This window comes from Panthera onca, chromosome B4 (genome assembly GCF_046562875.1).
Source record: "Panthera onca isolate mPanOnc1 chromosome B4, mPanOnc1 haplotype 2, whole genome shotgun sequence".
NCBI classification, from domain to species: domain Eukaryota; kingdom Metazoa; phylum Chordata; class Mammalia; order Carnivora; family Felidae; genus Panthera; species Panthera onca.
This window is the reverse complement of record NC_138345.1, coordinates 44,845,618-44,862,992: the sequence shown is the minus strand read 5'-3', so window position 1 is coordinate 44,862,992 and position 17,375 is coordinate 44,845,618. Positions and strand designations below refer to the sequence as shown.

General features: G+C 38.5%; 1 protein-coding gene across 5 annotated transcripts in view; it reads left to right on the top strand.

Annotated features, from left to right (window-relative positions):
• The window catches only part of LOC132694720 (C-type lectin domain family 7 member A-like), an 80,661-nt gene that overhangs the window by 19,049 nt on the left and 44,237 nt on the right, over nt 1–17,375 (top strand). Inside the window, exons 1-2 of one of the 5 annotated variants that reach the window (XM_078450092.1) lie at nt 13,839–13,917; nt 14,199–14,282. The exons of 3 other annotated variants lie outside the window; for them this stretch is intronic. In XM_078450092.1, coding sequence (XP_078306218.1) covers nt 13,902–13,917; nt 14,199–14,282 — 100 coding nt within the window. In that variant the 5' untranslated portion in view covers nt 13,839–13,901. Of the gene's footprint in view, nt 1–13,838; nt 13,918–14,198; nt 14,283–17,375 lie in introns of those variants that run through there. One more of the 5 variants, XM_078450089.1, reaches the window with a different exon arrangement.

Below are 17,375 nucleotides of genomic sequence, written 5' to 3'. Positions count from 1 at the left end.
ATCCAAATTGGCCAGGAGGAGGTCAACCTTTCACTCTTCACAGATGACATGATACTGTATATGGAAAACCCAGAAGATCCCACCAAAAAACTTCTAGAACTGATTCATGAATTCAGCAAAGTTGCAGGATATAAAATCAATATATTTTGATTGAATATATATTTGATTCAATATATATTTGATTGAAATTGGTTGCATTCCTATACACCAACAATGAAGCAACAGAAGGAGAAATGATGGAATTGATCCCATTTACAGTTGCACCAAAACCCATAAAATACCTAGGAATAAATCTAACCAAAGAGGTGCAGAATCTATACACTGAAAACTATAGAAAGCTTATGAAAGAAATTGAAGAAGACACAGAGAAATGGAAAAAGATTCCATGCTCCTGGACAGGAAGAACAAATATTGTTAAAATGTCCATACTACCCAAAGCAATCTACATATTCAATGCAATCCCTATCAAAGTAACACCTACATTCTTCACAGAGCTAGGACAAATAATCCTAAAATTTGTACAGAACCAGAAAAGACCTCGAATAGCCAAAGCAATCTAGAAAAAGAAAACCAAAGCAGGAGGCATCACAATCCCAGACTTCAAGCTATACTACAAAGCTGTAATCATCAAGACAGTATGGTACTGGCATAAGAACAGACACTCAGATCAGTGGAATAGAATAGAGAACCCAGAAATGGACCCACAAACGTATGGCCAACTAATGTTTGACAAAGCAGGAAAGAATATCCAAGGGAATAAAGACAGTCTCTTAAGCAAGTGGTACTGTGAAAACTGGACAGTGACACAAAGAAGAATGAACATGGACCACTTTCTTACACCATACACAAAAATAAACTCAAAGTGGATGAAAGAGCTCAATGTAAGACAGGAAGCCATCAAAATCCCTGAGGAGAAAGCAGGCAAAAACCTCTTTGATCTTGGCTGCAGCAACTTCTTACTCAACACATCTCCAGACGCAAGGGAAACAAAAGCAAAAATGAATTACTGGGACCTCATCAAAATAAAAACTGCACAGCGAAGGAAACAATCAGCAAAACTAAAAGGCAACCGACAGAATGGGAGAAGATATTTGCAAATGAGATATCATAAAGGGCTAGTATCCAAAGTCTACAAAGAACTTATCAAACTCAACACCCAAAAAACAAATAATCCAGTGAAGAAATGGGCAAAAGACATGAATATACACTTCTCCAAAGAAGACATCCAGATGGCCAACTGACATGAAAAAATGCCCCACATCACTCATTATCAGGGAAATACAAACCAAAACCACAATGACACAATTCACACCTGTCAGAATGGCAAACATTGACATCTCAGGCAACAACAGATGTTGGCGAAGATGAGGAGAAAGAAGATCTCTTTTGCATTGTTGGTGGGAATGAAAATTGGTGCAGCCACCCTGGAAAACAGTATGGAGGTTCCTCACAAAACTAAAATAGCACTACCCTACGACTCAGCAATTGCACTACTAGGCATTTATCCAAGGGATACAAGTGTGCTGTTTTGAAGGGACACCCGCACTCCCATGTTTATAGCAGCACTATCAGCAATAGCCAAAGTATGGAAAGAGCCCAAATGTCCATCAACTGATGAATGGATAAAGAAGATGTGGTATACACACACACACACACACACACACACACACACACACACAATGGAGTATTAGTCGGCAATCAAAAAGAATGAAATCTTGCCATTTGCAACTAAGTGGATGGAACCGGAGGGTATTATGCTAAGCGAAATTAGTCGGAGAAAGACAAATATCATATGACTTCACTCATGTGAGGACTTTAAGAGACAAAACAGATAAACATAAGGGAAGGGAAACAAAAATAATAAAAAAACAGGGAAGGGGACAAAACATAAGAGACTCTTAAATATGGAGAACAAACAGAGGGTTAGTGGAGGGGTTGTGGGAGGGGGGATGGGCTAAATGGGTAAGGGGCATTAAGGAATCTACTCTTAAAATCATTGTTTCACTGTATGCTAACTAATTTGGATGTAAATTTTAAAAAATAAAAAATAAAATTAAAAAAAATACCAACAGCATTTTTTACAGAGTTAGCTAGAAGAAACAATCCTAAAATTTGTATACAGCCATGAAACACTCCAAAGCAACTTTGGAAAAGAAAAGAAGAACTGGAGGTATCACTATTCTAGACTTCAACTTATATCACAAAGTTGAAGTAATTAAAACAGTGTGGTAACTGGCACCAAAATAGACACATCGATCAATGGAACAGCATTGATAACTCAAGAAATGATCTCAAAAAGTATGTGGTCAATGAATCTTCGACAAAGCAGGAAAGAATATCCAATGGTAAGAAGAATGTCTCTTCAATAAATGGTATTTTTTGCAAAAGAATGAAACTGGATCACTTTTTTCACACCATACAAAACAATTTCAAGATTGATTAGACTTAAATGTAAGACAGGAAACCAACAAAATCCTAGAAGAGAACACAGGTAGTAACTTCTTTGACATTGGCTATAACAACTTCTTACTAGACATGTCTCCAGAGGCAAGGAAAACAAAAGCAAAAGTGAACTATTGCGACCTCATCAAAGTAAAAGGCTTCTACACAGTGAAGGAAACCCTCAAAAAAACTAAATGGCAACATTTGGAACGGGAGGACATATTTGCAAATGACATATCTTCTAAGGGTTAGTATTAAAAATATTTAAAGAACTTATAAAATTGAACACCCAGAAAGTGAATAATCCAATCAAAAATGGGCAGGAGACATGAATAGACATTGTTCATAGAAGTCATAGATGGCCAACAGACACATGAAAGATGCTCAACATCATTCATCATCAGGGAAATACAAATCAAAACTACAGTTAGATATCACGTCCCGCCTGTCAGAATGGCTAAAATCATCAACACAAGATACAACCGGTGTCAGCGAAGATGCAGAGAAAGGGGATCTGATTTGCACTGTTGGTGTGAATGCAAACTGGTCCAGCCATCTGGAAAACAGTATGGAGGTTCCTCACAAAGTTAATAGTAGAACTCTCCTGTGATGCAGCACAAATGTCTATCAACTGATGAATTAATAAAGAAGTGGTATATATACATATAATGAGATATTACTCAGCTATAAAAAGAATGAAACCTTGCCATTTGCAATGACAAGGAGTTAGAGCATATTACACTAAGTAAAAGAAATCAGCCAGAGAAAGACAGACACTGTATGATTTCACTCCTAGTGAAATTTAGGAAGCAAAACAAGTAAACGCCGTGACAAAAAAGAGAGGCAAGCCAAGAAACAGACTCTTAGCGATAGAGAACCAACTGAAGGTTACCAGAAAAAAGGTGGCGGGGGGATGGGTCAGATAGGTGATGGGCATTGAGGAGGACACTTGTGATGAGCACTGGGTGTTGTACGTACGTGATGAATCACAAAATTGTGCTACTGAAACTAAAATTACACTATATGTTAACAGCTGGTATTTAGATAAAAACTTGAAAGGAAAACAACAACTAAGTAACTAAATAAGTAAATAAGAACTAAATAAAACAAACCTTCACATGAAAATCATCTCCCAGAGCCCGGGAAGAGAGAATAATGAAAAAAAGTATGACCTGGAAATTCTTCCAGGTGCTCATTAATTAATAGGGAATAAAACACTTGGATTACAGCATTGTGAGGCACTCTGATTATGTAACTTGAATCATCCTAAAGTTATTCCTCAACTTCCTCTGTTTGAGGTTAGACAATTGAGCTCACACAATTATAGCACAATTTCTTGTCTCACATTGCTGTGATTTGCCAGATGCAGGATTGAGAGGTAAGCTATAGTTGAATCTAGAAAAGACTAGATAAGCATCCATGATGTGTAAGATTCAGATTCCCAGAAAGTGTCATGGCTAGCGAATGTAGAGGTTTTCACCTCGAAAGACTATATTAAAATGCACATAATAGGAGTCTTCCTTGCAGAATCGTGACATAATAATCTCTGTAGAACTGCTCCTCAGTAAAACAATCATAACTAAAGAAAACCACTATTATAAAAAAAAATCAACCATTTAGAGTCTTTGGAGCTTGTCTTAAGAGCATATCTTAAATATATACTTAAGGAAATGTATTAGATCTTGATAAGCACAGTGAGAGTCTATAGCCCTTGAGCCATGGCTCTTGAGCTTATAATTATTTGGTTGGAATCAGATTATGATTCATGAAAACAGATATAAGTAGTGGAACTTTACCTTAATGCAGGAAAGAAGGCAGAACCGTTAACGGTTTCTTGGCATTTGGCCACATGATCAGAGATATATTTGCAGAAGTTGAGTTCAATTCAAATAGGAGTTTGAAAGTCTGTTGACTTCGGGACATGATTGAAATAGTACAGGAGAAAAATTATTGGTGATTGTATTAAATATTTCTGAGAATGAACGATTTAAAAACCTCATATGAGCTGCAGAATGAAGACATGGAGGTACACCCAAGAGGACAGGACAATTTATTGAAAGGAGGTGTCAGAGAACGGAGAGAAATTTACTCTGTACCCAGCATGATTGACTGTCTACAAAACCTCAAATACATCCTTTCCTGGTCCAATACATTGGACCATCCAAAACCTCAAATATGATCCTGGCTTTGTACGTAAAGGAGACATCACAAACGTCTGAGGAATTTTGTAAATGGCCAGGTAATTACATTAGTGGTGAAGGTGGCATGGTTTCCTGGGTAGAACTAGAGATCATAGCTATGGAACTAGCAGAAGAGGAAGACTAGTGAAAACAGTAATCCCTAAAGAGGGAGATATTTGTTTCAGGGCAGCTGTTAAGGAGAAAGAAAACAGAAGATTCCAAGAATCACTACAGTGAAACACCAGGCAAATGGCACTGAAAACCCTGCCCAGGGAGAAAATGAGACACGGAAGAGGTCAGCAGAGAAAACACTGAATTAAAGAGCAGAGTTTTGGGACACCTGGGTGGCTCAGTCAGTTAAGCCTCCTCCAACTCTTGGTTTTGGTTCAGGTCATGACCTCAGTGTTTGTGGGTTTGAGCCCTATGTGGTGCTCTGCACTCACCGTGTGCCTGCCTAGGATTCTCTCTGCCCCTCTCCCTCTCTTTCTCTCTCTCAAAATAAATGAATAAACTTAAAAAAAAAAGAGCCATAAAAAAATAGAGCAGTGTTTTGACCGGGACTATCCCATAAATTCAAGACGCTAACTCTTAAATGTCTTCAAACTGGGAATTATAAATTGAGAAGTACATTGATCAGTTGGAAACAACAGTGAACCCAGAGTTACATGCCTGGGTTTGACTACCTTGTCTGTTACCACGTCTTACTCTACTTACACAAAAAAATTGCTTGATTTATCTCAATAACTTAGGAATTCAAAGTGGAATATTAGATATATGGAATTGGTTTTACGAACGTAAACACGCTTCGAAAATGTATCTGTTCAAATCACTTTTCTTGACCGGCCGTCAGAAGGTATTTATTAGTTTGCAACATCACATGGTTTCATACATGGACAGACATCCACAGTTTTCTCACTGGAACCTCACTATGATTTCCGCATTAGGATAGGCACAGCTATTACACAAAAGAAATTATAACCCCAAACATGTATCAAATAATGTCAATCAAGTGTTATTCCTGGAAGCGTCACAGAATGAGTCAGTTGTACATCTGGAGGCATCCTGTTTCCGAACCAATTGAGAAGAACCGATTTCTATACTTGAATCAGTTACGAAAGTATGACGATAGCATCCAAACGACTTCAATTCTCTGGAGTATACTTACCACGGGCATTTGGATTTTAACACTGCTTTTTGTGTAGATCAAGCAACCTCACGAAACTGACTGTCTCAGTTTGGAGCCAGTGGCTTCTGTTTTAGTTACTTGACTCACGTACACACAGGGTATCCGAGGGGAGAACGGGTGACCTAGGTCCTCTATGTGAACTTCACCTTCTTCTTTAGATGATTCTGTTTTTTTGTTATCTTTGTCGGGTTGGAGGGTGCAGTGTAAGTTTTCGCTTCTGAGGAAAATGGCTGCTCTTTTGTCTCTGAGGATGACACCAGAGATGTGGTTACCGTGTCATATTCATATTGTCCTGGGAAAGCACATAAGCTATAAATATGCATGAAGAGGTTTCCCTATGGGGCAGCACTGCGGAGGCACAGGGTGTGGGGTTTGGTGTCAGGAGGTCAGCCAGCCAGCGTCACTGCTCTGCTGTTCACTGCAGGGGCTTCCCTGCTTGGGCTGAGGGGCAGGTGGATCATGGCCACCAGCTCCCCTGTCCCCAGAGAGGGGTCTCTGTGCTTGCTGCTCTCAGAGAGGCACTATAAGAAGACTGAATAATCCCCACCCCGGGGCAAGACAGTTTCAAGCTGTGTGCCTCGAGGATGTTTGCCTGTCTTTCTCTCCAGGAACAGCGCAGTGCCCTCCCGGCCCTATCCCAGCTGAGACTGCTGACTTAAAACTCTGCGCCTTAGGGACCTGGTGTGGGCAGGTGCCCAGGGTGTTCTTCAGAAGGGCAGTGGCACCAGAGCATAGTGGGGTGGGGCTAGGAGCCATCTGGCTGGGCAGTGTCTGGGTTGACTGCCTTCATCAGGTGTCTCGGCGACTGTGCTGAGGGGAACAGGAGGGAGATTGCACCTGGCTGCCCCTTTGTCCCTGGAGAGGCGACTCTGCCCATGTCACCTCTCACAGATGTGCTTCAAGAAGAGCGAACTGTCTTTCTCCGGGTGCTCCAGGAGATCCCCAGATCATGCCACCTGTGGTGGGCAGTGTCCTCTGGGCTGTATCGCAGCCAAGCCCAGTGACCTCTAGAAGTCCAGGCTTCAGGCCCCACTGGTTCCAAAGAGTCAGGAAAATCAGTCCCTCTCCTCTTCCCAGGTAATGGCTTTGGGGGAGTGTCTCCTGTGCGTTCCCCTGTGTGCTTCTCTCTTTAGCCTCTCTCTGTGCCCGGGGTACCTCCCCTCCACAGCATCCATGACTGGCTTCTGCCCCAAACCACATTTCTGCACTTCCTACCTCCGTTGATGTGGCTTCTCCTCTCCCTCTAGTGGTGGAGGGTGTTCTGTGAGTTGTCAGGTCAATTTCTTGGGAATTCAGAATGACTTTATAGTCCTCTAGTGTTTTCCAGGGACCAGACAAGCCTAGAGTCCTGGCACTGTGCTGCCATCTTTGCTCCCCTCTGGCCCCCTATCTTACTTCTGGTTAAAAATCTCAAGTGATAATGAACTCAGCCCCTCTCACATTTTTAGGTAACTCAAATTCTTAGAGAGGTCTGGTTTGCATTGCTGCCTCTACTAAAATGGCACTAAAGATAGGTGACTAGTAAACAGGGAGTTTACTTTGACCTTTCCTGTAAAAAACATAACGTAATACTATTTCATAATTGTTGGAAATAGGCTATATGACAGGAAACAGCAAAATTGGGAAGAATGAGAGTGAAACAAAGGCAGGGGTAATACAGTCGAAATTAAATTTCCTTCCAGCTAGCAGCCCATGGATAGACGCCTGAGACATGCAGAATGTGACCTTCCTTGAGGAACTCATGGCTGCCTTCCTTCATGTTTTTGTTTTTTTAAAAACTAAAACTAACCTTATCTTAACTGTGGCTAGCTCCTCATGGCCCTGAAAACCTTGCTTCCAAATTCCTCAGAGGCTTACGCTCTCCTTAATCCCCACTAACTAAAAAATATATAATCAGTCACTTCTCCCAATCCCAGGATAGCTCTCTCTGCCCACAGGTCCTGTCCCTGTGTTTAATAAAATCACCTTTTTGCATCACAGGTGTCTCAAGAATTCCTTCTTTGCCCATTGCTCCTAAACCCCATTAAGCGGAAATCATGCTTTTTTAAAATGATAATTCTGTTTCTATTGACGGTTTACTGAACTAGAGACTGTACTTGAAACTAAGGTAAGAAAAAATTTCAAGAGAAGCAGTGACTGGAGAAGGAAAAATCTTTAGCTACTAAAGGCACAAGTTTAAAAGAAATGCTCCCAAATAATTTGAGATTTAATGCACTAATGTGTGTTATTGAAAAACAATTACACATGGAAATACTCTAAGCTCAGAAATAAAGCAAACTGTCTCCCTTCATGCCTTTCATTTCTGTTCACACAAACTCCTATGCCTCTTGCCTTTACCAATTTTACTATACAAGAAGAAATAAGTGAGAATAGTATATAAGAAGTACATACTTTGAAAAATAAAAATGGAAACCTGTTTCCTCTTGCACCTTTGCTCTTGGAATATTATTTCAAAAAAAATTTTTAAATTTTTATTTATTTATTTTTGAGACAGAGAGAGACAGAGCATGAGCAGGGGAGGGGCAGAGAGAGGTGGGGACACAGAATCTGAAGCGAGCTCCAGGCTCTGAGCTGTCAGCACAGAGCCCGACGTGGGGCTCGAACTCATGGAGTGTGAGATCATGACCTGAGCTGAAGACGGACACTCAACCGACTGAGCCACCCAGGCGCCCCAAATTATTTTAAAGTTTCATGGAATCTGCCTGCTTTATCATAAATTTCACAGTAATTTAGATTCTGCTACCACACTGCTTGTTCTCTTGACTTAAGTTATCATCATCCTTTCTCTCTCTCTCTCCCTCTCATTTTACTTACTTATTATTTCATCTTGCAGTTAAATCGTGGTTTCTACTACCTTATTCTTTTTTGCTCAATGCCACTATTGTATGTACTTTTCTTTGATGCAGGCAAGGCTTGCTGACTGTAAAGACAGTGAGCATGAGTGATGTTTCAGTGAAACCTTACAGGAAAAATAAAAGTCGAAGTAGAAAAGAGGCATAAGAAACATTTTAAGAAGCACTAAAAATACTCTGACATTGGGGTAAAAAATTGTGTGGGTGTTTTAAAGACAGAAAGGCCTTTGGGGATAATGTCTTTATAATGAGGTTATTAAAAATAGCCTCATCCCTCAAAATAGAAAATTAAAATGTCAATCCTAAAAATACAGTAATATACGTATATTCTGACCATAATACTTTATCTTTTTACTTGCTGTAATATTGATAAAATATTTAAAGCTATATGGTTTGAAAGGTATTCTAGAACCTATTCTATTTTAGGTATGATAAAGCTGGCATCTTATTTAAAAAGCCCTAGGAGCTGAGGCGCCTGGGTGGCTCTGTCAGTTAAGTGACCGACTTTGGCTCAGGTCATGATCTCACTGTTTGTGGGTTCGAGCCCCATGTCGGGCTCTGTGCTGAACATTTGCATGAAGCCTGGAGCCTGCTTCAGATTCTGTGTCTCGTCTTCTGCCCCTCCCCCAATTGTGCTCTGTCTCACTCTGTCTCTCAAAAATAAATAAATGAATGAAAAAAATATATTTAAAAAAAGCCCTAAGAACAAAAATTGCTAATAATTGCTTCTCATTGGATGTTTGTTCCAAATTTTTAGGGATATAGATGTATCAGATGATTTAATATGAAACAAAAATAAATGCCATCTCTACAACTTTGTAAAAGATCAGAGGCAACACATTCCTGTAACCTGTGCTAACTTTTAGAGTCCATTTTCTGCTTGGTTCCTGACATATACACCTGTTATTCAATACCACCTAATAGATTCTGATCCTGAAGCCCAATCTCCCAGCAGACTCATTTGCATAGAAGGTCTGCTGGATGCTGCTAAAGAGCATGGGACTTCCAAAGTCAGTCACTTCACTCAGCTGCTGCTTCGGAAGCACAAGGGGAGTAAACTGCAGCGGGTCTTATCACCCCACAACCCGAAAGCCAGCGTTGCCCTGAGAGTTTAAAGTGCAAAAATAAACGTGCAAAGTCCACCCTCTAAAATAACGTGCAAAGTCCATGTGCTGGCTTAAGCATTCCTTACCAGCGAGGTATATAATAGTTGGTAGCAAAAGAAATGATGAAATAAATTTCTGTTAAATGACGTCGTTTGGCACTGGGGAATTTGACACAAGGCATAGATAGAGATGTCTGGCTGCCGTGCAGAGGAATTACACCCCGGGGCCTGGCAGATCACAGTCCATGGGCATGCTTGAAAACCGTGTCTGCCTTTAAGAGAGAGCCCTGTCGCATGGGAAATTTGTAGAAGGCTTTCTTCATTATCTCTATTCCTGTCAGAAACCTACTTCCTGAAAGCAATGAGCTAGACCTTAAAAAGAAACAGCGTGAGCCAAAGGCAAACCAGAAAAAAGAAAGCTAGAGACTTCACATGTGTTTCCACCAGTATTTACAAGAGGATGAGACAGTTGTGCTTTGGGAGTGATGGAAAAGGGAGCTCCAACCAGGAGGAAGTGCTTTTGAAAAGGCTTCTCTTGGTGTGGCTGGCATTAAGGTGGATTTATTGTTATTAGTGCACATTTCTAAGAAGACGCTTGAAGCTTCACAGCATTGGGGGCCCTTCAGATGGACCGATCAATGTGGTTGATATGACAAAACCATATCATATGGTTCCTGCTTTTGTTCCTGCCTAACACTTACTTGTAGGGTTAAACAGGGCATAGAACTGCTCAATGCATGGAAAAAATAATGTATTTTACTGTTTATTTGTTTTTGAGAGAGAGAGAGAGAGCAAGTACGGGAAGAGCAGAGAGAGAGAGAGACAGAATCTGAAGTAGGATCCAGGCTCTGAGCTGTCAGCCCAGAGCCCGATGTGCGGTTTGAACTCAGAAACTGTAAGATCATGACCTGAGCCGAAGTCAGACGCTTTACCGACTGAGCCACCCAGGCACCCCACAAATAATGTATTTTAAAACATGCTTTCAGAGAGTTTATTTTTTTCTCTAGATTCTAAATGGCTGCTTTGAGCTGCCTTCAGGCAAACAGGCTAACTCACACTGCGTAAAATATCTGCATTTTGTGTGTAACAGCATAAACAGATTATACAATCCAACAGGGATAATACAAGGTAATCCACGTTATAAAATTTAAATTACATACAATTTTTCATATATAAAACCTATTTTATAATATGCATAAATATGTACTTTTATATTATAACCATATATTTTTATATTTAAGAAACAAAATAAAAGCATTTCATAAACTATCCTGAAAAACAGCTCATTGCTCAGCTTTAGGGTATATGTCTGTGTGTGTATATTTTCCTTTATACTTAAAAATCATATAAATGTAACAAAAGGTAGATATTGCCACTGTCTTACAAGTGTTTAAGTTCGACAACATTCTTAATGTTAATCTTGTCAATTCTACCTTTATACAATAAATATAATTGCTTACACTCATTATTTAAAAAAACAAACATGCTCTGATAATATTTGCTACAAATAGTGGAACAGATGAATTTGGCTTTGATGCTTTCAAAGGAGTATGGTCAAATGTATTCAATATTGTAATCATTTGTCTTTGTTTTGTCCTAAGTTTTTTTTTTATGTAGTCTGCTTCTTCAAGCAATTTAAAGAGAACACAGAAATAAGTAGAAATGTGATATTTTTCAAATCATTCATCTCAATTTTTAGGTATTTAGGATTTGTAATATATTAAGCAATCTGGATATCCTTAGGATTCTGTTAAAAAAAAACAGGCTAACATTTATGCACACTTTGCTATTTATCTACTTTTGCCATATATATATATTTATAATTGGGAACTTATCTTCATTCTATAAAAAGAAGATGTATAAATCATGCCAGGTAGAATATGGATATTTCCCTTTTATTTTTATATTCTTTAAATTTTATTGTTAAGCATTTCCTAACCTCATGAAATTTTGAGAATGCCTTTTTGTTTTTATGCCTCAAGGTAACTGCTGAAGCTCAGGTTTGTACTGATCCACAGAATGTATGAAACTTCAGCATTTGAGGTCTCTAGGACTCCTGTCTGACACAGAGTGCAGGAATAAAGGAGACCCTGAGGCCAGTGGAAACCATGCGGGGGAGTGTCTAATGTCACATGGCCATCGGCTATCTTTCTCCTGACACGGTCTCTCTGAGAGTCAGTCAAGCACAACTAGTACCTTGTGGAGTCGAAGCAGAGGTAAAGGCCCCCAGAGCCAGCACATCATCGTAGCTGTGATCCTGACCAAGCTCTTTTCCAGTTTTGAAATTCCAGGTACGATGAGGTATTGCAGCCAGTGAGGTTGGGTGACCCGTGCCTGTGCTGTCACATTGTCCATCAGAGAGGGATAAAGTAGCATCTGCTATGGGAAAGCTGTGGACAAAGTTGGGAGGGCTTTGGACTGTTGCCCCAAGAACTGACTCCTGGATCCGTGTTAATCCATATCGAACGTTAACTTTATTCTGCAAGTGAGAAAAGGAGTGGATCAGAATGCGTTGGGTCACAATATTTCCTATGCTGATATGAATTTTTTAATCCTTAGATGTTTTAAAGAATATTTAATCCTTTTTTAGACAATATAAATCTGTGGGTTTTTTTCTCATCTCCCAAACTGATTGGCAAGTCCCTCTTCTTTCATTAAGTGTCATAAAAAAGTTTAATGCTTTGACAATATGATTATTTTTCTATCAAAATAAACCCAGATTTATATTTATAAATTTATTTTCTTGTTACTTTATTATACAGATATTTAATTAAAATATAATTAAACAAAAGTTTGTTAGCTTGGAAAATGACATTATGACAACATTTACCTTATAATTTGCCACTTTGGTAGAGAGAATGTTTTTCTGAAAAACTAATGACAATATGTTTAGACATTTTATCATTATTTGGTGATTGTTCAGGTTCACTGATATTTGAAAGTAATTAAATGGGGAAATATTAAGATATTTTCAAAACCCAAGAGTCAGATCTATTTAGGAAGAACAGTTATCTGGTTGTTTATACATGTATCAAAATATTCTTTTGGGAAAAACGCTTTCTCATAAATATTTTTCTAGGAGAAATAGATTATTAGGTATTTTTAGAAAGTATTATTTATATAAGCAAAGGGTAAGTGAAGGATCATATTTTGGGTCCATATAAATAAGTTCCATGTAATATAGATACTTGAACTAAATATATATTTATTGTATAGTTACATATAATGTATAATATGTTATTATATTTATATCTATATTTGATCTAGACTACATTTAATATATTGTATATATATTTACTTATATATATTTATTTTAACTCAAGAGTACCATTTACCATCCTTCTGACCTTGAGAATACTGTTTATGCTCCCAGAGCCTCAGTTTTCCACATCTACAAATAAGAGCATCACTGTGCAGCAATGTTGTTAGAAGGACAAGTTACGCCTCCCTCATTTAATGTAGTCCTAACCTCCCTTTCCTTGCATCTCATGGTCTCCGCATTTTCCTTACACTGTAAAAAGGAGTCAAGAACCACCGATTATGAAGTTCAAGGGATAATGTGAATGAATGAGCAGACTCGGACATAAGCAAGGTGGCAGGCACGGTTTTTGTCCAATTGTTGTGTGTGTGTCCTTACTAAGCAGTGGCTTAGTCTATTTGGTGTCAATATATTTGCCATTTGGGCATAACCCAGACACTAAGTGGTGAAAGATGAATTTTCAAATGATGATATAAATGTAGATTTTTAGGTGAAGCTGGAATATATCCTTTTTAAAAATTGGCAATGGATTCAATTATTTTAAATAGAGCAAACGCTTAACGTAACAAGCTTGTAAGCATAGTGGACTATTATTAACCATCTGTTAAAAGGTAGTACCAAGAAAAACTGAAATAAAGTTTTTCCTAATATTCGCAGATAAACATTTACTTTGTTTATGTCAGATGAACATGCTTACCATTCATGTAACTGTCCCTGTTACTTCATGATGAATACTGTCATTTTTTGTGCCTCATGGACTATTGCGTAGGAATCGAGCTGTGTTGTTTGACTGCAGCCCTCAGAAATAAGCGAGGAGAGAGCAACATACACAGAACTGAAATCAGTCCATTCAAGGCAACAGGACAAAAGGGGTCCAATGGTTAAAAGGAGAGGTAAAGGTTTTTAGTTTGTTTTCCTGATATCTGAAAACACTACGATGTCAAGTAAAAACTAGTGAAATCATGATAATGGTGTCTGTACATATTTGATACTCTCTGTCTGGTGCTCAATATGTCAATGGGTGTATTTAAATGTAATAAGCGATGAGATTTGTGACCACCCTAAATAGTGCTATTCATTTTAAATTCCAGAATGCGATTCCATTTTGTTCTAATTCCGAGGACCTTGCTGTGCTCAATGCTTACTGTATATTTTGCTCTCTGATTTTGGACAGGATTTCCATGGCATATCGTTGCATTAACCCTGGGATTTCTATGTTTGTTCCTCCTGCTGGGATTCACAGCCTTAGGATATATGTGTGAGTATCAGGCACATACATTTCACAAGAACAATGAGCCAGACTGATAAAGGATATGCTGTAACTACTGAAACTCTACGGAAACTTTAGAAACTATGGAGCCCTATAGAAATGGTAGTAATCATGATGCTGTTGATGATAATATTGGCGATGTGATTTTATTATTTTGCTATCACTTAACCTTTCTACCATGCAAACTAGTGTATGTCACAACTGTGTTGGCACAAAATTTTGTGCTTTGAGCCCACATATGTCATATATATTTTCTTCCTTATATTTTGTATAGGGGGAGTTTTTCCATGTGAACAGAGAATTGGAAAAATCTTGATTTGAATTTTATATTCCTTACCATAGTGCAACACTGCTTAAAATATAGAGGAATAAAAAGCTTATTAGTTTTCTCTATCAGATTTTATATATTACGTGTCAACTTTTAAAACAAATGTGTATGCAACACTTGTTTTTAATATCAGTTTCCTGATGGTTATTATTCTTTGTTTCATTCTGTGAGCAACAATTTTGAGTATCTTCTCTGGCGCAAGAAACAGGGATTTTAAAAAGTCAGCTCTTAATAAGCTCAGTTTAAAGGGGACATTTTTTTTACAAGAAGCAGTTTTAAAATGAAATATTATTAGTGCTGGGATACTGTCATTTTTTATACCTCATGGACTATTGCCATCAGGTGGATGGCATATTCTATGCTGAGGTCAAGAAAGATTTCCTCTAGAGATAATTGATATGAGATAAAGGATAGGTGGAGTTTACACAGGACACTCAAGGTAGAGAAGACTCATCCAGGCAGAAAACAACATGAACCACAGAACATATTGATGTCCCCGGGAATTACAGCTTCCGGACAAATAAAAGAAGTAGCTCAATCCCATTTCTAACTACTTCTTTTATTTGTCCGGAAGCTGTATAATGTTAATATGTTAAGATATATTAGATTTGTTCTCAAAACAAAAGAAACTTGGAAGATTTGGGATTTGGGAAAGGTCAATTTGAATCGACTGGAAAGTGCATGGGGGGACAAAATAGGAGAATGTTTCAGGATTAAGGGTTAGTTAGAATGACTGAATTAGTGCCATGAAAGAAGTAAAGAAGGATTAGGGACCATACATGAGAAATATTTAAAATGTAGAATTGCTAAAATGTACATTTGTTTGAGGGAGTGTGGGAAAAAAGTGAATCAGTGATACCATTTGACATGATGTTCATACATCTTGGCAAATATATGCCATTAAATGTTATAGAAAAATACAAGAACAGAAGGCTGTGATTTGGGATGTGTATGTGTGTGTGTGTGTGTGCATGCAAATAATGGTGAAGAGTGAGGTGCTTGTGACATATCAGTGGAGATGACCAGAAAAAATGAGATTGGTCAGTGTCTGTTAGAGTGAGCTTTGGCGGAAGACACAGATCATCAGCATGTACAGGGTAGAATTAAAGGTCTGGAGATCAAGAGAGACGCCTAGATTAGAGACATGAATTGTGGATTCACCGATTAATGTAAAAGTCTGGGAAAAGATAGCAGAGGAAAGCAGAAGCTATACCACGCTCTATCTTGTGAAACCAGGGAGAGTAGATTATGCTAGAATAACAAGGGTGAGGTGGGGGATCTCCGGGTAAATCAACATTTAGAAGTAGGTAGAAGATGAGTCAACAGTGGCAAGGAATGATGCTTAGTTAAACAAGTAGGAGGGGATCCAAAACATTATGGTATCATGGAGAGAAGGCAAAGGTAGCCAAGGGTTCCAACTAGTACTGGAGGATCAGGTATTAATGTCTAGAGATATGCTTATTAAATTTGGCAAGAGAGAGGCCGAAATGATATTTTCTAGAGTACCTCCAGTGGGATAGTGGGTATGGTCAAAGCCTGACTGTAATGGCTAAAACTCATTCAAACATTAGGAAGCAGAGACAGAGAATACAGTGAATACAGATCAGTGAATTCAGAGATCAGTGAATACAGAAAAGTATTTATTTTCATTGCGGCTAAGGGAAACATTTACCAAGCCTTGAAAGTATGTGGATCTATATGATCTCGAGCGTTGTTAAAGGCAGTATAACCTGATACAAACACTTAGCGAGTTTGGTACTGTCTTCTACAGCTCAACATGATTCAGTAATTCTCACCCTAAGTGTATATCCAACAGATATACTTGCACATACACAGAAATGAACTTCTACAGGACAGTTTGTAGCAGTGCCATTCACAATGTCGAACATGTCAGAACTACTCAAAAGATCATTAATGGGAGAGTAAATGAGATCTCTGCAATTGATTTGCCAATGGAATTTATGTAACAGTGAAGACAATGACAATGGTATCCAACAATATGCATGAATTTTAGCAAGAGCATATGAAATGGAAAAACAAAGCAAGAGCACAAAAGTTTGTGCGTGTCACGATACACTTTTATAAGATGAAACAGTGCAAAAAAATACAATAAATAGTAATATTTCAGGAAATACACAAAGAGGCAATAACACTATATATAAAATGTACGAAGTGAGTAATTGAAATGTGCATTAGTTTCAGCATGTGAGAGAAGTAGGGAGATGAGATGAAATGTCTACCAAAGTAAATAAATGTAATGTTGAAGGTCCTGGCTACAATTTGGGGTAGCTAACAACTTGCTAAGGAAGAACAGCCAGTTCTGAGAGCCATGTTGTGTCTCATGAATGTGAACAATCTTATGTTAGCACCCAATCTAAGAGTAAAGAAAAGAACTCTGTTACAAATAATATGTAAAGAAAAGACAGGAACTTTGTGGGAAAGCTGACTTGAGATGATCATATGCAAGAGAAGGGAACCATGAGAAGGAAACTTCGGAGGGTTCAAGAGAGAAAATGACAGTAGGAGATGAAGACCACCAAAAATTTAATAGGGGATGAAATCCAGACCAGAGGTGAGAGTTTCACACTTGTTCGATGCGAAGCACATTTTTTTTTCTGGGGTAGAGTGAGAGGTACTGTGTATCTATAGGAGGAGGTGCAGGAAGGTGAGGAGAAGGTATCCTTGCTGGTGACTGTTTCCATGTGAAGGAGCAGATGAGCCCATCTGGTCAGAGAGAGGGATAGTCAAGGAGG